The sequence below is a fragment of the Galeopterus variegatus genome, unplaced genomic scaffold (genome assembly GCF_000696425.1).
Source record: "Galeopterus variegatus unplaced genomic scaffold, G_variegatus-3.0.2 Scaffold164, whole genome shotgun sequence".
NCBI classification, from domain to species: domain Eukaryota; kingdom Metazoa; phylum Chordata; class Mammalia; order Dermoptera; family Cynocephalidae; genus Galeopterus; species Galeopterus variegatus.
The window spans coordinates 32786-57424 of NW_007726275.1; the positions used below are offsets into that span (position 1 = coordinate 32786).

The 24639-nt window shown below is 42.6% G+C and overlaps 1 protein-coding gene and 1 pseudogene across 1 annotated transcript in view; both read left to right on the top strand.

Annotated features, from left to right (window-relative positions):
• The window catches only part of LOC103610421, a 35839-nt pseudogene extending 30166 nt beyond the window's left edge, over positions 1–5673 (top strand).
• A 1226-nt stretch (positions 5674–6899) lies between these two features.
• The window catches only part of CUX1 (cut-like homeobox 1), a 347657-nt gene continuing 329917 nt past the window's right edge, over positions 6900–24639 (top strand). Inside the window, exon 1 of the mRNA XM_008594606.1 lies at positions 6900–6960. Coding sequence (XP_008592828.1) covers positions 6931–6960 — 30 coding nt within the window. The 5' untranslated portion in view covers positions 6900–6930. The remainder of the gene's footprint in view (positions 6961–24639) is intronic.

The following is a 24639-nucleotide window of genomic DNA, read 5'->3' on the forward strand; positions in this document are numbered from 1 at the left end:
CCCCCCCCCCCCCCCCCAGGCCATATGGCTTCAGCCTGTGCTGTGTTGTACCTGCTTTTTCCAGTCCTAAATATCCTCTGTCTTTCTCTCCATTCTTTAAATCCTGCCCTATCCAGCAGCTCTTATCTCTGAAATCTTTTGTTCATCTAAACTGAGAATGAATCTCAGTTTTCTGCTCAGATCAATGCTAATGCTAGGGCACACATTAGCATATGATCAGTTCCTTTTCTGGATATTGTCAGTCTTGTGCTTAAGGTGAAATCTTTTTTTCCCCCCACATGTTATTGTCCTATTCCCACTCCCAACTAAATTGTAAGCTTCTAAGTGTAGGGACCTTGTCTGCTGCTCCTGCGTTTCGTTATCGTGTCTGACACGGTGCTTTGCTCAGCACGTAGCATTTGGTGATTGGACAATGGACTTTTCAGCATTATTGATGATATTCTCACCTGTCTCAAAAAAACCTTTTTAAAGAACACAACGATCCTCCACAGTTTGTCATTTTGCATTGTACATGCTGAGCCTTCCTCCACTGGACCATAATGACTTCAATTTCTCTCAAATGCCTTTGTATTTTATATTCACCTCAATTAGCACTAATAGAACAACACTTTGCATCTTTACAGCATCTTTCCTTGGAGAGCTCAAAAGCATTTTACAAGAAAGTACTAATTATTCCCATTTTACAGGCAGGAAACCTGAGGCAAAGTCAAACAGTGACTCAGTGGCAAAATTAGGACAACGATTTTCCCTCTCTGTTTTCAATTGTCTACTGTAATCACTAGATCACACATCCCCTTCTAGGTTAGAGTTAAATTATCATTTAAAGAAATGACATAGAGTCTATCATATCCTTATTTTAAATAATATTTCCTATCCTGCATTATAAAGATAGTATATGCTCATGTAGAAAATATATAAAATACAGAAAAGAGAAGATAAAAGTCACCCCAAAATTCATCATCCAGAGACACCCACTGTTAGCATCTCAGATAGTTTTCTTTCGGAATTCTGTGTGTATGCAGAATATGCTATTCTTTGTGGTTGATCTCTTACTGTATCCTACTCTCTTTTTATCATATAAAAACATTTTTCCATGTCACTACATATTTTACTAAACATAATGTTTAGTGGCTACATAATATTTCACCACTTATTTAATAATTCCCATATTGTTGCACATTTAGGTCCTTCTATTTGGGTGTTTTTGATTTGTTTTGTTACCAGAAATACATCTGTGATGAAAATATTTGCATTTTATTTTTTTTCTTTAACATTTATGCTTTTCAGCTTATACAAGTGTGTATGTGTGTGAATATTTTAATGAGAAAAAATAGTTGCTAGATTAGCGGCCCACTTTTCTGGCTTCTTTCTTCGACCACCCACCTCTCTCACAGAAAAGCAAAATTTTGACATCCTCTGAAATTCTTCCCTGGTTAAAGGTAGATCCTTAAACCTCGAAAGTTATTTATAATACAGACTCTCAAAAACTGACACTAGATCAACTATTTAATGTGAACAAAGCTCAAGGGAATGAAAAAAGTTTTCTACTCATGCCAGAAATATCAGCTTCCCTATTTTCTATTGGAACAAGCTTTCAAAATCTTACAAACCACACTTACTAAGGAAAAAAATAATATACAATCTGACAGTGCTTATGACAAAAGAAAATCTAATTACATTTCACGAAAACAAATCTTCATTCAACTCCACATGTACAAATGCAGAGATATGTCCTAAAAGAGCTTGTAGAGAAAGGAAACCATGTTTTGCTTTGCATTGTGAATACAACTAAAAAACCCAAAACCATGTATATGCCCTATAGGTCCTGGCACCAGGGACACAGTTGTGCATTTAAAATATTGGATGGCCAACTGTTTTTATAAGAGCAATATTAATAATGAAAGCTCAATATAAATAGAATGCACATGGCTCATAACTCCCAGGAGGAAAGAAAAGGAATTAATATAAGATCTTAGCAGAGAACTTGAACTTTACAATAAGCAAGATAATAATATTTATAAAGTGCTTTACATATTTCAAGCCCTTTCATGCTACTGACAATGCACACTATTAATTTCTAGTGATTCACAATGACATCAGTGAGAGTCATATAGGATGTCATTTATTTTAACAGTGTACAGGAAATATGTAATATGACATTTACGTGGGCGTCCCATGATGAGGAGGAGGTAAAAAGGGAAAAGTGAGAGGTGATATTCCAATAAACTCTAAATAACAAGATTTATTTTAGCATATAAGTTTGGTAGAAAGAGACTGGAGCCAGGGGTAAGTGGCTGGTGAAGTGGGGTTTGGAAGTGTGTGGGGTAACGAAAGGCTCCAGGTACCCTTTTAGAAACCTGGAAGTCCTAAAGCAACGAGCAGTTCAGTCTATTAAGGCAGATGTATTTTCAAAGTGTAAGTCACCTCCATCTGAAAGACCAAGCTGCAAGCTTCCTTGTTTAAGACAAGCGGAGGAGAACAGAATGTAATCATTAGAGGTGTAGAAAGATACCTAGAGCAAGTGTCGTCAACATATGCTGTCCAGAAGTGGAAGGCGGGGTTAAACGGTAGGCCAGAAATTAAGTCTTTGAAGATTCCAAAAAGGGTATTAGAGACTGAAAATGCTGTCACCAGAGACAGGCTGAGAAGGTGGTGAACAGGAGCGTCTACTGTTTAGAAATCATTATAGTTTGTTCTTACAAGTTTGGCAGGTTCTTGGTACAATTATATAACTACACATACATTTAGGGTATAGAGGTGAATTATGCACTATGCATGTAATTACATGTAGCAAAATGTGTACTTTTATTTGGTGGGTATTTACATAGTACAGTGAATAGTGTACTTAGAAATAATTAACAGAAAGTATTATTTTAAAAACAAAACAATTAAAAGTAGTTTGGTTTTCTTGAGCTCAAAAAAATAAAAGAATCTGGAATCTTCTCTGTATTTATTCCAGCAGCCTATGCCAAATGGTTCTGGAAAGCAGTCCCCAAAGACGAAAGGAAAAATAATTTCCCTCTGTTATTCATAATCTTTTAATTTAAGGAAAAAGCCTTTTAAATTCAAAGTGTCTCAAAATTTCTGTCTGGTCATAGATATTACCAAATATAAAAAATTTACAAATCCAGTCACCTTGAATGAATACCTTGACATAATTGTGAACCTCTTTATTTGTAAAATTGAGATTCCCCATAGACTTACTAAGAGTATGATTGGTTTTTACCACTCATCAAAATAGCTGTGTCTTTATGTTTATTTGTGAATAAATTATGACAAAAGCATTTAGAATTATGTATTGTTTCTGGATAGCTAAAATATTTCTTGTTGAAAACTGTTCAAAACCAGTAATTTGAATAAAAAAAATATTCAGAAAATGAATTAAGGTTTTAGAATGAATGTCTTGATTTTTCCTTTGAAGCATATTGCATAGAATAGATTTCTGGATTTTTAAAATTTTTTATAATTTGGTAAAAACTCTAGATTACTCCCCAATTTTTCCTGGGGATAAGGTTTCTAGGTAAAACTTAATTTCATGAGTCTATAATAAATAAGATATCAGAACATAAAGACTCTTTCATGAGGGATAAAGAATATGGCTTTTTTAATAATGCCCTACAGTGTAAGACATTTTTCAATTTGGAAGAAATTCTTGATGGCAAATTCCTTCAAGGAATTACGTTAAGTATATTAGAACAATTATTAAATTTGAATCTTTAGAAAACAACACAATGCATTGGGGCTACTGAAAGAGGACCAATTTAGTAATAATCAACTCATATGGTATTTTGGAGAATTTGCCCATTTTTACCTTAATGGATTTAATAAACTATATGTAAATAACTGGGGAGAGGAGAAACCACCAATGCTAGGATAGGGAAGAGTGAACTCCTAAAAGTGCTTTACAATTTTCTGTAAGTTACATTAATTAGTATTATCATACCCCCCAATGTGGCCACTCATTTTTTTTCAGGCAAAATAAAGTGCGTAAGAAAAGAGATGTAGATATTCTGGGCTCATATATGAGTTGTTTAGTTGCCTTATTTGGTGCTAAGCTGTATTTCATTTAAAGGTGTCAGGAACAAACATTTGGTAAGTCTCCCCATCTGATTACTGGGAACTCGATTTTGAAAGCTTGGGGTGGCGAGTTAGTCATGTACTTGTAAACTGTGAGCTTTCTTCCCCTAAAGGGAGAGCCTGCACATGAAAAAGTGACCAAATACCTCTGTATCATTTTTCTTGTTCTTCATTCTAAGTAATATCAATTACGAGTCAAGGTGCTTCTCTGTACTGGGTCAGTTATCTTGCTAACACACCCCTTTCTCGCGCTGTGTTCTGGGAGGTCATAGTCATTATTGTAATATTTTTGTAGATACCAGTGGAAATCTAGGTCCTAAAACCTTCCCACTTTCTATATATTTTCTACAGTACACAGCTGTGTAGTACACTATATTTGGATGTCAGTGGGGGCTCCTGAGCTTTTACAATGGTGAGGCTGAAAACCAATCTGAAAAAAGAAAGAAAATGGTCTTTGAAAATAGATATAATTTGCTATTATTCTATGTCTATACATGCTCAAGAAAAATAAAACGTACTCTTAAAAGTATTTTTTGTTGTTGTTTTAGATCCTTACTGATTACTTCACTTAGCTAAGACAATTTTTGGTCAGTAGTTTATCTCCAGTGATTTTTCTTTTAAAATGGTAACATTGTGCGGTGCTGGCAAAGTTATTCTAAACTTTTTCTCTCCCTCTATGGAGAGCAATAAGGCTTGCATAACCCAAAACTTTAGTAGAAGAAATCTAAATTTTATTTAAATAATGCTTAACCTCTGGGTCATCCAATGTAGTTTTTCTCTACCAAGTCAGGTTAGCATGTAAATAATATAAATATAACCAGAAATGTAACAACGGTATTTAATACTCATCAAATTTATTTCTAAAATATTGCTGTGGCTTCAGAACCTTGAATTCCAACCAGATGTACTTCTGGAGTATTACACAGGTCATATATATTTCACTTTTTTGGTTCAAACCCAGGGGATCGACACGATAATTAGATTGAGAACATCTGCACCAAATCCAAACCATTTCCCTGATCCTTCCTTGAGCTTTCCCACGGGAGGATTTTTTTTTTTTTTTTTTTTTTAAAGCCCATGCACATTTTATATGTCTAGCCACCTTTAAGGCAATTCTCAGGTCTCGCCTGCCTGCCACCGCACAAATACGAAGGGAGGGCAGGCTACTCCCAAGTGTGGGATGGGGGAAGAATCGTTAGAAGTGACATTTCATCGGGTCAGGAATGGCTTGAGATGGCCATGCCGCTTCCCACCAGGAGCCTGGCTCTGGGACAGGGAGTGGCCAGGCGCAGGGGCCGGGGCGCGCTGGTGGGCACGTGCACGGGGACCCGAGAACCCGAGTGTCTGGGCGCCGCTGCCCTCTACTGGGCGGTGCGGTCGGAGCTGCAGCGCGACCGCGGGCTGGCTGCTCGCGCGGGCTCCGGCGCCCCACCCCAGGCAGCCCTCGGCCACCCGAGCTCTGTAGTGCCCTACCCGGCGTGGCGTCACAGCATCTGGGGCCGAGGCTCGCGACGCGCCCCCAACACCCGCGCGCTCCCAACCCACCTGCTTCTTGCCCCTCCCGCGAGTCAAGGCTGCCATGAGAACGCAAAGTGAACCCCTCCCGGCCTCAGAAGCTTCCCCTTGATGAAACAGGCCGCTGGCCAACGGGCCGAGACCTGAGATTCTCTAAAAATCGGGGACTTTCATTTCCAGTCCCTTCCTTCAAAAATGCCGAATTCACTCCACTAATCAGCGCTAAACCCTCGAACTCAGTTGAAAAGCAATTATTTTCCGTTTACATGTTTTATTTTGTATTTCATACATATTTTATTTACATATAATTTTGAAGATTAAGGAATTTGGGGATTTGTTTAACTAATTACACATTAAATGAAGTGCGGGAGAGTAAAAGTACAATATTCCTACTGGAAACTGAAACTCGCACGTGTGTGTATAATCAATTAAAGATGACGATCACAAAACCTGTGCTTTTGCCAGGTTTCTGCTAAGAAATCAAAAGAGAACTTATCTTTAAGTTAAAAATTTAGCATTTCTGTAAACATGGGACCATGCTTTCTGTTTTAAGTAAGCGCACCCACACTCTCCAAGTTTCTGCACTCAAAGGAGTAAAAACCGCGGTGTCTGAACCGCAGGAAGTTTCTTGGGCCGTTCCGCTGAAGCGGTGCGGGGGGACACAGAACTGTGCTCCAAGACTTTTCCTGTCGTGGCCTAAGCTGGAGCAGTTTGGGCGGATGGGGGCTGCCGGGACCCCTGCGCCACCGCCGTTCCGCTGCGCCTTCGTGCTTCGCAGGGACTGCGCGGCCCGAGTGTGGAACATTAACGTGCTCAGCGACATTAGGGTCAGAGCTGGTTTCCCCCCCAACCCCACTCTCCCCAACATGAAACGCTGTTCCTGGCCGCCTCGGTCTCCGAGTGCTGGCTGGGCGCAGAGGGGTCGCTGTGCCTCTGCCCGCGGCCAGCGCACCTCGCTCCCCCACGCTGCCGTGGGCCTGGGTCGAGAGGAATCGGGGCTCGGGCAGGTGGTCTCAGCGGCTCCGCGCGCTTGGCGCCCTGCACGAGGGCGAGCGAAAGGGGCGCTGCGAGGTCCCGGGTCGGGTTCTCGAAAGCAAAGCCCGGGGGGCCCCTGTGGTCTGTGGCGGGCCAGGCGGTGGTTCGCGCGCCGAGCCCCGGTCGCCGTGGGGGGATCGTGTCGGGGCTCCCCATCCCGTGCCTAAGCTGCCGCCGTGTCCAGGGGGCGCGTTCCTGCCTGCCACCCCTCACCCAGAGGAGCGACGCGCCCTCGGGGTCCGCCCCGCACGTGCCAGCCTCGCGCTCGCTGCTTCTGGACAGCCCCGGGACTCTGCCAGGTGGATGTTGTGCGTAGCCGGAGCCAAGTTGAAGGTGAGCGGCTTGTGGGCCAAAAGCTCCGTGAGCGCTGGGGTGCGCGCGTGGGGGGGCGTGGGGATATCTTGCAGTTTAGAAGGGCCCAGGGCGTCCTGGCGTTCCGGGGTCTCGCAGTTTACTAGGGGAACAGCTACTGCTCCCAACTCTTAAGGTGTGCCTAAAAGGTAAACTTGGCTGAACTTTCCTAACCCGGAGGACTGCTGACAGTGACCTAAGGTACCTTTAGGAGTAAAGCAGATGAACTCCAGATGCAGACTTGTATGGAATGAAGCGGATGAGATTAAAACATATATAAATGAAGTCTGACAACTTTAATTGTATATGCTTGTTTTCTGCCCTTGCCTTCGTAAGAACGATAAAGCAGACTCATAGTTGTTATGAAATTTCCTCAAATTTCTCGATTAACTAGGAAGAAGACTATGTGAAATATGCATTTCCGATAAGATTAAAACTTAAAGGAGTTTGAGTATTTATTGACTAAAATAGATTACGCCAAAATGTCTATTGTGTAAATTAGATTCCTGAATGTAATGAACACAGCCGAATGGCATTTTTGATAAATTGGTCTACCCTGTTTTAGTAAAAATAGCTCCCTTTTACCATAATTTAATTCCTGTGCTTACTGTAAAACCCGTTGTGGAGTTTTAAGAGACAAACCTTAATTTTTTTTCTCGTGTTTTCCTAAATGTGACATCCTAGCTTAAATTTCAATGAAATTTATTTTTTAAGCATTCTGGCAAAACTGCCTAGGAAATGGATTTGGTTTCTAGAGAGTTATTGGATTTTATGAATTCTTTGTAGCCCCCACCCCCCACCCCCTCCAGTGATAGCTACTTCTTCAGGGGATCATGGGGTTGTTATTTAACTGATTTAACTGTGTGGCTTCAGGATTTGATTGAAAGTTTCCTTGTCAGTTACTTGAATGAACTTTATGTTGATCTTAAGAAAACAAACCAAAATCCTTTATCTGAGCATCATTCTCTTTACTGAGCATGCGTTGCCTGCTGGTGGTGGATAACAATTTGGCCTTAGGTGACTTCCTATGGCCGCTTCTTCATGACATGTTTGAAAACTTCAGTTGAATATGGAATACCAGAGTTCAAGTATAAGGTCAAACTGGTTCTTTCTTTGGGCCCTGCGGAGGCCTTTTGTGTTAGTGTCTGGTTGAGTGTCTTCTATTCCCACAGACAGTGAACCAATGAGACTGCAGTTTGAGAGAGAATTCATTAGTTTCAGACTCTTCTCATCTTTCCAGACCCCTTTATGCTAAGATCGGGTTGCTGGCAGAGTCCTGTGTAGGTTGTGGCATTGCCACCTGAGGGTGAAGAGGCTGGGTCTCAGCTAGACAAATCCGGGTGAGAGATGTCAGCAAGGTCCAGGTAAGATCAGGTAGATGAGGGCCTCTTCACCCACCTGGGGAACCAGGGCTACGTCCTTGTCCCTCTGCTTCGTTGGTCTTGAAGCTGCTTTGGGAGGTAGAGTAAGTGCCCAGGAGGAGCATTTCTGAAGATTGTGTTCTATTTTGTTTCTTTTTTAGTCCCAAAGGCTTGTGGTATGGAAGCTTCAGTGCTTTGGCGTTGCTAAGACTAGTTGGACAAGTTTTTATTCTATCCCAGACTTGTAAAAACCAGGCTTTTTTTTTTTAAATAAGAAAAACACCATTGTATAAATTTACCTTTTAAATACACTCTTGGAAAGAGGGTACTTTCTAAAACAAGCTCATGTAACTCTGTACGTTAGTGGAGCTTTGAACTTTTTCGGGGATGGGGCCTGCCAGTGACCGGCTTCCCTTTGGAGCATTATTTCTGCATGGTGATCAGTGCTCCCCCTTCAAGAGCCTCTGCAAAAGTAAACTTTTAAAAAGTTATCCTCTTTTGCAAAATCAGAAAGCAATTTTAGTTTTGCTAAAAGTCCATTTTCTAGTTGCTTTGTTTTCTGTTGTGGACATGTGTATGTTCCCGTTCTCCATCATAAGTATATTTTAATTAAAATATCCCATCTAGTACCCTTTATAAAATAACGAAAAAACAAATTACACTGCTTGCTGCTCCTGTATTTGTTTTCTTGGTACTTTTAATATCGGTGTTTTTGAGATTGGGTGTGGGTAAGGGTCATCGGGAGTTGATTAAAGTTTTTTCCTGTGTGAAACTATGGTTTTGTTTTGTTTTGTTTTTGTTTTTAGGGTGTAAGTCAGTGAAGGGATAGAGTTAATGCAGCAACTCCTGATAAAGTTGGGTCCACAGAGACCCCTTTGCCCACACCCCCAATTTCATGTATCATCAGTAGTTAGCTAATATACGAAAGTGGGAAAGGGAAAGGGGGCAAACAGCCCCATCCCCTCAGGAATTAATTCTCTCCTAATCTGCTGAGCTAACCTTAAAAATGCTGTCTGGCTTACCTATTGAGCCCAAGACCTTTAATGGCTGTTTAAAAAGTCCTCTCTCATTGCTGTACAATTAAGACAAACCTACCAGGATTTATGTGGGAGCTGTACAGAAACAATAGTTTGTACTCTGGTGCTGTCCCTCGCGGGTACCTATAAGCAGTTAACAGTCAAAACTGTTCTGAGGCTGAGCTTACGTTCTCTGCCTTAGTGGAGAAAAGGCTAGATGTAGAAAATCCTTGTTCATTTCGGCTCATTTGGAAAGCACAAAGAACATCCACAGTGAAATGAAGGAAGGACAGATTTGTTAGGGGAAAACTTGTAAATTTTTTAAAAAGACAAATTCATCCTATGAAAAATCCTACAGAGCTAAGCTAAATTCCTACCTGTGCTTCCATTTTTCATAGTTCACACATTTGGCTCATGTAAATGTCACTTATGTAAAAGACAGGTGTATCTGATGGACTATATATACAACAAATGCTATGTAAAAGTTAATATAAAAGTTTTTCTAATATACAGGATCATAAGTTATTATAGAAATTATTTAAAACCTATTTAAAATTGTTCAACATATAACTTTCAAAAATATAATTGCTCTCCCTATGAAAAGTCTGATTTTTATTTGTCAGACAGAAATTTGCCTGTCTAGTTCTTTTGTTTTGTCTGAAGCTCTGCATTATCACAGCAGAGAGATAGTTTTAGTTTCAGCTGAAATTTCTCTGCCTCTGATTGTTTAAACCAGACCCCTAATCTTATTTTAACATATTTAAAATGTTCAAAAAACCCAGAAGAATTGTTTTCTGTAAGTAGCAACTGAATGTAGTTTAAACACTCAAGCAATTCTGGTATCTAATTGGAAACAGGTGGAATTCCTGGAATCCTGTGTTTGAGTCTTATTATAGCAAAGCATAGGGACACTTTTTACTTATGGCCATTTATTTTGTCGAAGCTATTTGAAGAGGGGCCCCATAGCCTCTCTTGTACCCCACTACTGTTTACCTGGACGTTCCAGTCATGCTGGAAATTTTAGTAACTGGATGCCTGTGTATGCCTGGATACCGAGAGAATTGTGTGAGGATAATGGAGTGAAAAAGGAGCTGTAATGGTATAATTAGACAAGCAATTTAATACCTGTATTATCACATAACTTTTATAGCAAACAAGTTGTGACTTCATTTGTGATTTCTGATTTATCATTTTTTTTTTTTTTTTTTAAAGATGACCGGTAAGGGGATCTTAACCCTTGACTTGGTGTTGTCAGCACCACGCTCACCCAGAGCAAACTGGCCATCCCTATATGGGATCCAAACCCAGGGCCTTGGTGTTATCAGCACCGCACTCTCCCGAGTGAGCCACAGGCTGGCCCCGTGATTTCTGATTTAATAAACACTTAATGACCTGAGCATTTAGGTTCGTTTTATTATACCCTGATAATGATTTAGAATTCAGAGAGAAGTTACTTTCCCTAAAAGTTCTACATTTAGAGATATAAGCTTCAATAGCAACCAAAAAAATAGTAACTTGGTTAGGGGGATATTTCAATAATATATTAATGGTGGGGCCCTCTGAATTGTCTAAGTCATTTTTCCCATTCTAGTTTTCAAGATGTGTTCTGAAAACCAGTTGGTAGCCCCGGCTTTGCTCTGTGTTTCAGAACCGGGTTTTGGTTTGTGTGTAGATGTTGGATTTTATTGAAGAGGACAACTAAGATGTGTACTGAGCTGTTGGTCCTGCTGCAGTTTTGGATTTGCTGAGCTGTGATCAGTGCCGTTCTTCTGCGTTCTGAAAACGTTGGTGGAGGAGAGCCATCTTTGTGGGGAAGGATATATCCCTTTAGGAAGTTAGCTGGGATTAAGGGGGAACCTGTACTGTCACCCACATTTGCGCCATGCCTGAAGCAGCTTCGAAGCACCTAGGGTGTGACTTAAAGATTTTTAAGAAGTGCCTGTGCTCCCTATTCACATAATATGGCATAGTTAAAAAACATAATTAGGGATGAACAACTCTTTGAAAGACATCAAATTTGCTTCAAAAACTATCAAGAACCTTTCCTTGAAAAAAACCAACTCTCTAATAAAAATAATTCTAATTCTTGCTGTAATTAAATTCCCATAGGATGATTTAACACACAAGATAAAGGTCGTGTGGGGCCGGCCTGTGGCTCACTCGGGAGAGTGCGGTGCTGACAAAATAAAGGTCATCCATTTCTTCATCTTAATCTGAAAGTTTTTGCTTACTGCAGGAGGCCCAGCACGGTTGGCAGAATTTCTGTTTATTAGAGCCCTGGGCTATGGGAAGTCCAGGAAGTTCTGTGGCCACAGGGTTGCTCGACCTCTCAAGTGGGATTGGCACAGATTCTACCCACAGGGGTCTTTCTCTACAGGGGAACACAATCAGACAGGCAACGGGAGAGGGAGTATTCCTCCCAGGGATTTACCAACACTGCAAAGCAACTGAAGAAGTAGCCAGGTAGGAGATTCACAGTAAGGGAAACTGACTAGGCTCTGCTTCCTTTCATTAAAGCATTTGTGGAAATGAGTTGGGAATGCCAGCAAAGCAGCCCACACCTTTATAAATACAGGAGTCCACGGGAGTGGACTGGGCAGCCTGGGTATCTCAGAGGACTGATTCTATCAGCTGACACTTGAAATCCTGGATGCTCTTGACTGTTCTGATTTATGCAGTTAATGTAGGAGGAAATTACCAGAGCTTACTCTGAAACATCAGGGAAGTAGCTCGTTCTTTCTTAGTGTTACCTTGAGTATACCAGTACAGTCCCCGTTTTCTGACTTGGCTGTGTTTATTCAATAAGTAAATGTAGTTAACATTTTTTAAAAAGTTATCTCTGGTTGTGAGGTGTGCCGAGTTTTGTTAAGGGAAAAACAAATTGACAAATGAGCTCTTTCTTAAGTGAATATTGCGAAATTGTGAGAAATAGAATGCCATTCTTACTGTCATTAAAAATTTATTTGGGTGTTGACAGCTTTTTGCTAAATGTAAGATGTTCAGATCTTGTCCACCTGGCATATGAAAAAAAAAAACACAAAAGCTTCTTCCCATTTTCCCCCTAAAAGCAAGATAGTTTTTCTTAGATTGGGTCTTTCCCCCTCATAAATTTTTACTATTTTCTTTTCTGACATAGTTTTATATATTTGAGACCAAAAAGAGTATGAACTTATTATAGGCAACTTTTAAAACAGTTGTTATTTTGCATCTTTCGTTTATTGCCACTTTCCCTCCTGTTTTTAGAGAAAAAAATATTTAGGTATGAATAATTTGATGAAAGCTAGTAAATGATGCAAACATCAGCAGGACCTGTGGGCTGTTGGTTAAGGCTGGGCTGCTGTGGTGCCAGCCCTGGTCCTGGCTGTCACTACTGCCTGTCACTTCTTGTCCTGCTTCTGCCCTGCCAAACCTGTCCCCTCCTGTGTGGTGATAACTCTTTTTTTAAAAAAATAAGCATTTGTGGAGCTCCATTACTTTGAGATTCTTGGAAGAAAGATACTATGTAAATGAAAATTAAAAATAAAATTCTTGCTGGAGGGAATGGTACATTTAATTTTTTTGATGAGGTTTGGAAAAGACTTTTGTTCTCCCCCTGGAAATAGGAACATTCTGTTGCTCCTATCACCATTTCTACATCATTCCAAAAGGTGTGGCAGATAATGGTGAAACATGTTCTTTATTTTCTATTTTTCACCATGGTACTTGACCCAGAACTTGAACTCATGCAATTTTGTGTACAGTGAATTATTTCTATTTCATATTGTTCTGCTCTGCCCTCACCAAGAGTGTAGATAGCCTTGGAACTCAAACCTTTCAAAAGGAAGAGGCTTTGAGCCCTCACCTTACAGAAAATTGCAACTAAAATTTAAGTAGAATTGTAAATCAAATTATAAACCAAATTTCCTATTCCCTTCCTATTACACAGCAGAGATGTTATAAGTTTTGAAACGGACAATTGTGAGCACAGGAGCATTCATATAAACCAGTGCAGAAACATTAATTTACTGGAATTGCTTCATTTCAGCTGTACCTCCATTCCTCGCTTATGCAATAATGTGTGCCAGCACATCACTCAGCCAAGTAGGAGACAAGTTCAAGACTGGAGTCATGTTTCTGTTCTGTGGGCATGTGTAGGATCCAGGAGCCAGGCAGGAAGCCCAGCTGCTACAAGGCGCCCATCCAGGTGACTCAGTCCACCACAGACCTTGCAGTCCCGGGTGAGCACAGAGGACCAGCGAGGTGGCTGGGGGCCTTGGAGAGTTGTGCTAGGCAATCCTGAAGTCATCACCTGGAGCTGGCTGGTCCAGAGGGAATGCTTGGTCATCTCTCTTCTGCCCGGTCCGCAGCCCTGGTACCACAGTTTGTCAGCATTGACGTGGGATTAGGAGAGGAAGGATGGTGCCAGTTATGGTTGAATGTCATTGTCAGGGGAGCAAGAAGCGGTTTGTGATAGTTTTACGTAGCTCTGTGTTGGTATGTAATTATGCTGTCATCTTAAAACACACTGATACTTTAATGAAATCTTTGTGTGTGTGCAGTTTTGGGGGCTACTTATCTACACAATGCACAAGAACTGAGTGTAGTCCTGTTTGAAAACTGGCCATTTGAAACAGGTCGCGATACAGTATAAATGTGGCTGCCAGATTAATCTTCCCAAACCTTGCTTTCATCATGTCATCCCTCTCCTGAAATACCCACAGTGGCTCACTTTGGCACAGAATGGAGACCATATTCCTTAGGCTGGCAGATGGAGTTCCTGACGGTCATCTCCACTTTACCTAAACCTTTTGTCCCAGCAAGACAGTCCCAGAATCTTGCTCCTTTTGGGGAACTCTCTCCCCCTCCCTCTGTAAAGCAGGATGTCAGGCCTAATTTCATGATTCCCTCTTCCCTTGGCCCCTGCTTGCCAGGCTTTGGCAGTGGAGAGTAGGATGGTAGTGGCTTCTGCTTGGAGGAGTGGACAGGACAGCCAAGATGAGGCTGTGTTGGAGCTGTGCGCCCAAGGTTCTGGAAGGCTGCAGGAAGGGCATCAAAATCAGCTGGTATGGGGAGTGGGCAGGGAAGACCCCTGGAGGGGAGGTAAAGCTTGGGCTGAGTTCTGTGTACTTGGGTAAGTATGGAAGAGAGGGCTTTCCAGCAGAATACTTGTGGGGTGGCTGGGGGTCTCTGGGGTCTCCCCTCGGTCTCCGCCTCCCTCCTTAAGTGCCTCTGGCTGCCCACTTGGCACCCATTGCAGCATCCGGCTGTCCACATTGTCCACGCCCCTGCCGTCCACCTCGCGTTACATACCTGCTGTTTCGCTCTGTCCCTGAGGGCAGGACCCACCACAGTTTTTGGCACCTGGTAAGTAACTGCTACTTGACAACTGTGGGCCTCTTTTAAGGGGGCAGATCCTGTGTGTTCTGATTTAGGACTCATTCAGCTGGCTAATTGAAGAATGCAAACTTCATTCTTTTTAATGTTGTGAAAGACGGGGAGAGGGTATTAAAATGGCTATGTTTTGAAAGCTACTGATAGGTGCACCGCTAGAATGTGTTTCTTTTTTATTCCCATTTATTCTTTCTTTGCAAAGTAACATACACACTGGTTAAAACATCATAATTGTACTTATAGTACATCAAACAAAAAATTCATGTTTTGAAAAATAGAATTGGGCAGAGCAATTCTTTGACAGAGATTTACTCTTTAACTGCGCACAGCCTGGGTGGGAGGGATCTTCCCCATGTGAATGGGGAAGCGTGGACTGTAGGTGTCAGAACCCAGCACACAGAAGAGAAAGCCAAGAGACACGAAAGTTTGGGTGTCAGCACTGGAGAATGTTTGATGTCTGCTCATCCCCCAAAGCTGTCCTGTGGGTCTAGTGTGTGTCTGGGCAAAGACATGTTCCCTCTCCGGACCAGCCCCGTTTCACAGCAGTGGCCCTCATAGCCTGCCTGCTTTTACTGTTTCTTCATTTAGTCAGAGAAAGTACCTAGGATATTTTTGTAGGGGTGACGTCATTGTCTGGCTGCATAGGCATTTGCATTTATTTGGGGAAGTGAGGGCTGTGAGGGGAGGGGCAAGAGAGCCCAGTTGCCCTCATCCAGTGCAGGAGGGTGATGGGGGTTGGGGCCTGGTCTCTGCAGGAAGGGGCTGGAGGGAGGGGAACCACCCTGGTAGGGGAGGGAATGGGCTTCTTTCAGAATACTTGGGATTCGGGCTGGTGGGAAGGAGGGTTGAAGCTCAGTAGAGAGGTTGGTGCTGAAGACTGGAAGATGGGTTGAAATTTGGGATTTGAAGCCTGTGGAGGATTTGGTTGGAGTTTCAGTTGGTGCTTGAGAATTTTGCATCGTTTGAGGTGGAGTGGGGTGGAACATTAATTTTAACTGGAGCAGCCCCCAGTCCTCTTCCCATCTTTCCTTTCCCAGTTCTGGAGTGAGGACTTCTGTGGTGTTTTGGCGCAAGGCGTGGAGAAGGAAAGCATTGCTTGTAGGATTGGATTCTGCATATTGTAGCTGGTTTTACATCCACTGGTGACAAGACAGGAGCTTTTATTATTTTCATTTTTTTATTTTAATATTTTTGCACACTAATAGCTACCATTTCCTGGGTATTGACTGTGGGCAGGTGCTGGTTTAGGCTGTTGGTGTATTTCACGTTATCCATGTAACAGCGTTGTGGAGGAGACACGGGCCTGCCGTGCAGGGGAGAAATCTCGGTTGGACTCTCTGAAGTGAACTGTCAGTTGAAGTAGTGGGGTCGTCATGAAGGGAGGCCTCAGAAGGGAGCTTCTGTCCAGGGTCCGTACAAAATGAGCTTGGGGTAGGTCAGGGTCACTTAGCAGTGAGCAGCTGGAGACTGACATGGAGCCGGGTGGGTGGGCTGGCAGGAGAGCCTCCCCCTAGCCTGAGATTCAGACTCAGCCTTGAAGAGAAGGGTTACCAGACGGACAGAATCACTGCCACCACATCCTGGGCTGATGAGCACTCCCATTAGCAAAGTTTATCTGAGACTAGGGTGGTGTTATGTTGTTGGGCTAAAAGGAGCCCACTTTTATCATGTCACCCTCTCTCCTTGGATGCGCCATTTGTGTATAAAGCAAAGCTGTTAGGCAAATTTTGGAGAACTGTTAGGAGAGGGGCCCAATCATGGGACCTGAGGGATGTGTGGTGGAGGAGAGGCCTGCACTATCTAGTGGGCAATTCTGTGAGTGCTGGACCAGAGAGGACAAATCTCCTAACCAGGACTTTTCTCTGGGATGGTGGGCCTGCTGCTGTCTGTTGTAGGTGCTGGGGAGTGATTTGCTCTTAGGTACTGATATTTGTATTTAACCCTGTGGTGGCCAAGCCCAAACCTCCGCTCTCCAAGCCCTTAGGAATCTAGTTGATTTATTCCTGGCAGTGCTATTGGACTCAAATCCCTGCAGAATCCCCTGACATTGTCAGGACAGCCCACAATATGCAGGGTTCTGTTCTCAGCTACATGTGAAGGTAGTGCTGGGTGTGTGTTCAGTGAGTGAGTGACTGTGTAAGAGGTGTGTGGGTGGCCATCTGTCCTGAGAGAAGCAGCTTTGGCACAGTGACACTCTGTAGATCTTAGCTTATTTTCCTTAGGGAATTGCCATTGGAAAACAGCTTTTAGGCTACTCTGGATTCAGATTTTCTTTTTCTTTGTGCATGCCTGATTTTTTTGGTGCTGATGCAGTTATGAAATTATAAACTTAAAGAGAAAATATGCAAAAATAAGGGAATATGCAAAAATTATTTACTGGTTTTATAAATAATACATTACATTTGAATGAAGTTGTTTGCAGTTTTGTTTGTTTTTGGAGCAGCTCATATTTTTCATGAGACCATTGGGTCCATTCATTCATTCGTTTATTGAGCATGTCTCCAGGGTGCTTGATTGCAACACTGGATCCTGTTCAGGCCCCTGGGGTTTGGAGGGGAATAAGCCCCCCGCCGTGCTGTTCAAGAGACTTTCAGAGCACACAGAATATCCTGAGGTGTTGGCCAGGGGTAGGATATGTCTGAAGTTTGGGCAGCACAGGGGTCTAGAAAGCTGGGCTCAGGCTGTATTGTTCCAATGACTTATTTAGTCAGTTATTCAGAATTTACTGAGTATCTCTTATGCACCAGGCAGTGTTGTAGCATAGTGATTCAATGACCAGACCAGCAGAGAATCCTTGCCTTCAAGAAGCTTACATTCTTGCAGGGGAGATAGAAAACAGACAAGGAATAAGTAAATTATATAGCCTGAATGCCCCCTATGCTGAGAAACAGAGCAGGATCTGTATGCAGAGCCCCATGGAGTCATTTTGTCTTGTGAAGACCCTGAGAAGAAAGTAAGTGGCACTTCCAGAGGCAGGCCCCACAGGTTTATTAAAACAGGTGGGGTGACAGGACCCATGCTTCTGCATTGGAGGTGACTCAGAAGTGCAAAGAGTCAGCCTGGAGTTTCTTCGTCCCTGTTTGCTTTTTGTTGGTAATCCTTTCTAATTCCCTGGTTTCATGATGTAATTTTAATGGAATTAAACTTGAACACTTCAAAATTATGTAATTAATTGTGTTCGGCTTCAATTACAATGACTAATTGTAGTGATACCTGGTAGCAAGTCAGGTGCATACTGGTGGGTGTTTGTGCTGCTACGGTAGGACAGTCACTTTCTGTGGGACATTGGAGCAGTGGCACGAGTGGCAGGCCAGCTCCACGGGGTGGGCAGGGAGGGAGCGAGGAGGGTGATGGTGTGCAGAGAAGGGCTGTTTTAGGATGGGGGTCCTTGGACTTGTTTGCAGCTTGATGAGAAAGATCCTGGCTAGGAAAGTAAGTTTGGGGCAACTAGAGGAAGCTAAGGACATCTTTCTGTGGTACTCCTATTTTCCTGGGCCTAGGAGGGAGGGTGCGTTTAAGCGAACATACAGGGTTCAAGACTTGGAGCGACAGCTTATGGAGAAGATAAAAAGATGTGAGAACCACCTTGGGGCATGTGAAAGGGGAAGATGGAAGTCAGGTTAAAAATGTTAGCAGGCCAGGGTGCAGGGCTCTGGGACCTGTAACTGAGCCATCACACCCTAAAATGAAGCTGTGTTTGCAGACTTCCCACAAAGTCTGCTTGCTTTTTGCAAGTAGTGGTGGTTTTATTTTGTGTTAGGAGGAGGGGTCTTGCTAAGAAACCATAACCCTGATTGACTTGCCCCTTCAAGCTGGGCGCTTGGCATCTCCCTCTGAGGAGAGGCACGGAGCCCGTCCCACCGTGGGATGTGCGGTATTTGCATGAGGATCAAGTGGTTGCGACACCTGGGCCAGCCCCTCCAGTCCTGTCCTTGCTCAGCACCTGCCTTTCCTCATTCCCCAGACATAATTGCCATTAAGCTCTTCTTCTTGGGAAGAATCTCAAAATGGACTCTAAATGATGGTGCCCAGATGTGGCATTCAGAGCCCAATGTCCTATTTCTTTTTTTTTTGTCTTTTTTTTCCGTGTCCGGCAACGGATCGCAACCCTCAGTGTTGCCCCCGTACCGGACCGGGGACCGGCAACGGGATCGCAACCCTCGGCATTGCCCCCGCGCCTCGCTCAGCCAGTGAGCGGGAACCGGTCTGTATGTGGGATCCGAACCCTCGGGCGGGAGCGCCGCCGCGCTTCCCAAGCGGCACACTTATCCAGTGCGCCACCGGGCCGGCCCCCCAATGTCCTATTTCTGAGAGATGCCTTTTATTTATTTGAGAGGCTTAGGGCATCTTCAGAAAGCTGATTCTTTAATGTCTCAAACTAGAGAGCTATTTTTTTTTTTTTTCCTTTTTTTGTCTTTTTTACTGACCGCTAACGTGATTGCAACCCTCGGTGTCGCGCCCGTACCAGGGACCGGCAACGGGATCGCAACCCTCGGTGTTGCGCCCGCACCGCGCTCAGCCAGTGAGCGGGAACCGGTCTCCACATGGGATCCGAACCCTTGGCGGGAGCGCCGCTGCACTCCCAAGTGGCGCACTCTCCATTGTGCCACCGGGCCGGCCCCTAGAGAGCTATTCTTAATGCCGTCTGCTGGATTTTCTAGTGCGTTCCCTTATTTAATGTATGCAGTGTACCATGCTGGCAGAGGGGCGCCTTGTTTCAAAGTTCCAGCTGAGGCAGATATTTGGGTTAGGTCCACTAGGATGCCTAAATGTCTTATAGATTTTCTATTTTTTAAGGGAGAGTGGGACTTGAAAATGTTTGAGTGCACAACTAATTTTAAAAAATTCTTTTTTGGGGGAGGTCCAAGGTGGTGTAGAGTACTCTTGTTAAAACTTTTTTTTTCTGTTTTAAACACGCTACCTGTCCTGGTGTAGAGTGGTTCCTTGGACACAATACTTCCGTTCTCTTACGTTTTTTAAAGATAAGATTCATATAACATGAAATTTGGCTTTTTAAAGTGTACAGTTCATTGGTTTTTAGTATATTCACAATGTTCTGCAACCATCAATCACTGCCTAGTTCCAGAACATTTCCAACGCCCCAACAAGAAGCCCCATGCCCATTAGTATTTACTCTCCATCCCCCTTTGTTCCCTAGCTCTGTGTAGCCATTAAGTTTACTTTCTGTCTCTGTGGATTTGCCTATTCTGGATATTTCACATATAAATGGAATCAAATAATATGTGACCTTTCGTGTCTGGTGATTTTTAGCATAATGTTCTAAAGGTTCATCCATGTATATCAGTCCATTCCTTTTCATGGCTGAATAATAACCCATGTTATGGACATCCCACATTTTGTTTATCCTTTTCATCGATAGATAAACATTTGGGTTTTGTGAATAATGCTGCTATGAGCATTCATGTACAAGTTTTTGTGTGAGTTTTCAGTTTTCTTAGGTATATACCTAGGAGTGGATTTGCTGACTCATATTTAGTAACTGTTGACTTTTTTGAATCAGTTACTTTTTGACTTCTTATGTGTAACTTTTATTTGTTCTCCAGAATGCTCATTTAAACACCCAGGCCATTATTCCATGTCTCCTTCTGTTGTGGTCTTCCTGCTGACTCCTCCTTGGATTCCTTGTGAGGTGCATTTGCTCCCCTGGGAACCGCCGCTTCGGACAAGTGGATTGTGTGGTGATGGCCATGGAGCAATTTGAGATGAGGGCAGAAACTGTTGGTTGTCCACCCTGTCCTCTCCCCTCCCTCCATCCTTGCTCATCAAGAAGGGTCCCTCCCCACTGCGGGATGAATCTTGTCTGAACTAATCCTGGAGATGCCTTCCCCGGCCAGGGGCTGGTTCAGGTGTGTTGTGTGGTTCACTTTGTTTTGGTTGGAAAAACAGGGAATGTCCAGTAGGGTTGCTCTGGGAAAGTGATTCTTCTCTGATCAAAGGAAATGGGCCTAGGGCCAGCCCATGGCTCACTTGGGAGAGTGTGGTGATGATAACAACAAGGCCATGGGTTCAGATCCCTATATAGGGATGGCTGGTTAGCTCACTTGAGAGAGCGTGGTGCTGACAACACCAAGGGTTAAGATCCCCTTACCAGTCATCTTTTTTTTAAAAAAGGAGATGGGCCAGGGGTCACTGCCCTTTTCTGCTGTGGACATGCCTGTGCTGCCCAGACCTGTCACCACCATCTCAGCCCTGAATGGGGGTGGATGGGGGGGGCAAGACAAAAGTGAAAACACAGAGGATGCAGAGCAGGAAGAGAGAAGGAATCTGGGCCCTGGATGGCTCTGAGCTGCTGAACAAGTCACCCTGCCCCCAACTCTCTGTGATGTGGGAAAGTAAAATGTCCTCATCTTTTGTAGTTGGATCTTTGGTTACTTGCAGCTGGGAAAGCATTCTGAACAAGGCATTACAGTTAAAGTCCAGATCCCAGGAAGTCAGGCTTTGGCATGGTGTGGCTTCAGAGCATGTCTTTGAGGTGCACGGGTCCTGGGTGAAGGTGGATTTGAGTGTGAGGAGGACATGTATGCTCTCAGCTCTCTTTTCCAACAGGAAGCAGAGTTCTATTTGCCAAGCCATATGTCCCTCACTACTTTAGATCCAGCCAATAAAACACTAAGCAATTAGAATGGTTAATATTCAGTTAAGTATAATTAGAAGCTGGTGTAAATTGTGAATGAAATTGGCAGATTCCGTAAGCTATAGCAGAATACGAGATCTTTTTTTAGTTGTGTCTGCGTATCTCTGTGGGTCTGTCAATGCAGATAGGTGTATCGTCTTTGTGGAATAGAAATGAGGGGCTGCTGTCAACTCAGTTCACTATAATTTTGAAAGTTTAAGAACCAGATCTTTTTTTAGTTGTGTCTGCGTATCTCTGTGGGTCTGTCAATGCAGATAGGTGGAATAGAAATGAGGGGCTGCTGTCAACTCAGTTCACTATAATTTTGAAAGTTTAAGAACATCTTGCCAGTTGTTTTATTATGTTAAAGATACTGAAACCCTTTTAAGTCAAATTGTAAGGGCTCTAACACTCCCATTTCTACACCATGGGCAAGAAAAACCAAATCCATGTTTTCTGCCTGCCTTCAGGGTGTGTGTGTGTGTGCATGCACGTGCAGGTCACCCTATGTGAATTGTGTTAATCATGCCTCAGTTCATAGCACATCATGATTCATTTTATTCTTTTTTCTGCTTTATGCTCCATCCCCATTTCTAGTCACCCCCCCTCCGATTCTAATGTTTAATATGCCTTTATATGGATGTATCCTTCAGGCACATGAGTAGTTTGAATTCATAAGCATGGCGTTGTGCTATAAATATTTTTCTCCTTCCTTTTCACTTGTCACACTTTTTGAGATTTGTCCACGTTGTTTCCTTTGAATGTTATTCATTACCCATGATGTCTGTATTGGATTCCATCTTTAGAACTCACCTGTGTTAGTCCATTTGGGCTGCCATAACAGAACACCATAGACCAGGTGGCGTAAACAACACACATTCATTTTTCACAGTTCTGGAGGCTGGGAAGTCCATGGTCAAGGCTGATTTGGTTCCTGGTGAGGGCCCTTTTCCTGGCTTGCAGATAGCCACCTTTCGCTGGGTCCTTACTTTGCAGCGTGGGGGTTGGGGGGCGGGAGAGGAGAGTGTGAGCCAGTTCTCTGGTGTCTTTTCTTATAAGGGCACTAATCCCACCCTTATGACCTCATCTAACTCTACCTCCCAAAGACTCCACCTCCAGATACCATCACATTAGAGACTAGGGCTTCAATATGTGAAGCAGATGGGGGTGGATTTCATTCCATAGCACTACTCTAGCTCACTTGTCTGTTTCCCTGGGATTGGTCCCCTTTGGTGGCACCTGACAGTGCAAAGTACTGCTGTGAACATCCTCACACATGTCCCTTGACTGAAGTCCAGCAGTGGGATTGCTGGGTGATTCCAGGGCGAAAGTGTTCTTAATTTCACTAAGTACTGCCAGATTGCTTCCAGAGTGGCTTCCCACTTCACTCTCCCACTCACAGTGCGTGAGGGTTTTCTCCACGTTCTCATCAGCACATTGTAGAGATTTTTTTTTTGCCATTCTGATGGTTTTTAAAGTGGTACTTCAGTGTTGTGTCGTTTTTCTCTGATCACCAGGAAGGTTTATACTGGTTATAAGCCTCATTCTATACTTATTAGCTTTTCAGATTTCTCTGTTTGTAAATTGCCTGGCCATGCATTTTGTCCTTTTTTAAAAATGGCTTACCATCTTTTTGTTGCTTTATAAGAGTTCTTTGTATATTTCACATGCTAATGCTTTATTGGTTTTCACTGTTGCAGGTATCTTTTCACAGTCCCTCATTTGTTGATTCGTCTGTAGTGTCTTTCAGTAAATAAGAAATCTTAATTTTGATGAAGTTAAATCTGTCAGTGTTTTCCCTCATGCTTTGTGTTATTTCAGTCTTATTTGAGAAATCTTTCCACAATGAGGATCACAAAGATATTCATATTTTTTTAGCCATATAGATTTGTTTCACATTTAGATCTTTAATTTAGGTTGTTGTTGGTGTTAATTTTTGTGTGAGATAGTGATCCAACTTACAGAGTGAGTCCATTTTTCCATCACCCACTGCTGGTTTTTTATATTTTTTTCATGATTCCATTTATTCAGGTGTAGTACCTTAAATTGCCTCTGTTCCAGAATATTTCCAATGCTCGTGAATTACACAGCTCATTTCTTTTTTTCTTTTTTTTTTTTTTTGTGGCTGGCCGGCATGGGCATCCGAACCCTTAACCTTGGTGTTACAAGGTGGTGCTCTAACCAACTGAGCTAGCCCAACACCCACTGCTGAGCAGTCAGTCTTTTCCCCCCTGATTTGGGAAGTTGCCTCTACTGTACTCCAAGCACATAGTATGTTTTTGGGGTGGTTCTTGTGTTCCACTACCCTGTTTGATTGTTCTTGCACTGATACCACGCTGTTTTAATTACGGTGGTTTTATACCATGTCTTAATTTCTGATGGGGTGAATTTGTTCTCTTTGCTCTTCTTTTCAAATCTCTTAGCTATTCAAGGTCTGTTATTCTTTCATGCACATTTCTATCAAGATCCCCTCTAAGTGCTGCTGGAATTTTTATTGGATTTGCCTTAAATATACAGGTTAATTTGGGAAGAATTAATAATTAAGTTGTCCCATCTTTGAACAAGGATATTTTTCTATTTATTTAGGTCCTCTTTCTCCAAAAAGGTTTTGTGTGTTCTTTACTAGATTAATTCCTAATTCTTTACAGTTCTTGTAGTTATAGTGAAGTGCCTTACTGTTTTTTTTTTGAAAAAAATTTCTAATTGATTATTGTGTATAGAGGAAGACAGTTGGTTTCTGTTTATTAATTTTGAAACTAGCAAGATTACTCTTAATATTTTTACTAGTTAACTTGATTCTCCTGCATTTTTTCTGTAGATAATATCGTATGCTAAACAGTGACAATTTTATTTGTTCCTTCCTTCTTGTTCTTATACTGGAGTAACTTGTTTTGTCGGCCAGAACCTCGAGGACTCAGTTGCATTGTAGTGGTGATAGTGGCTGTTCTTTTCTTTCCTGGCCTTAAAAGGAATGTACCTAAAGGACATTTTTGGTAGTAGCTTTAAGCAGGCGAAAGAACTCCCTTAACTCACTTTTCCCTAGTTTTGGAGAATTTTTATCATAAATAGATGTTGGCCTTTAGCAAATACTTTTCCTTAAAATCTATTCATGTCCATGGAATTTTTATCCCTTAGTCCGTGAATGCGGTAAATTACATTGATTGATGATCTGATGTTGAATCATTCATTGCTTTCTGGGATAAACTCTTCTTCCTCTTGTATTTTTAAAATATCATTGCATTCGATTTACAGTTTTCAAATCTGTGCTATTAAATGAAAT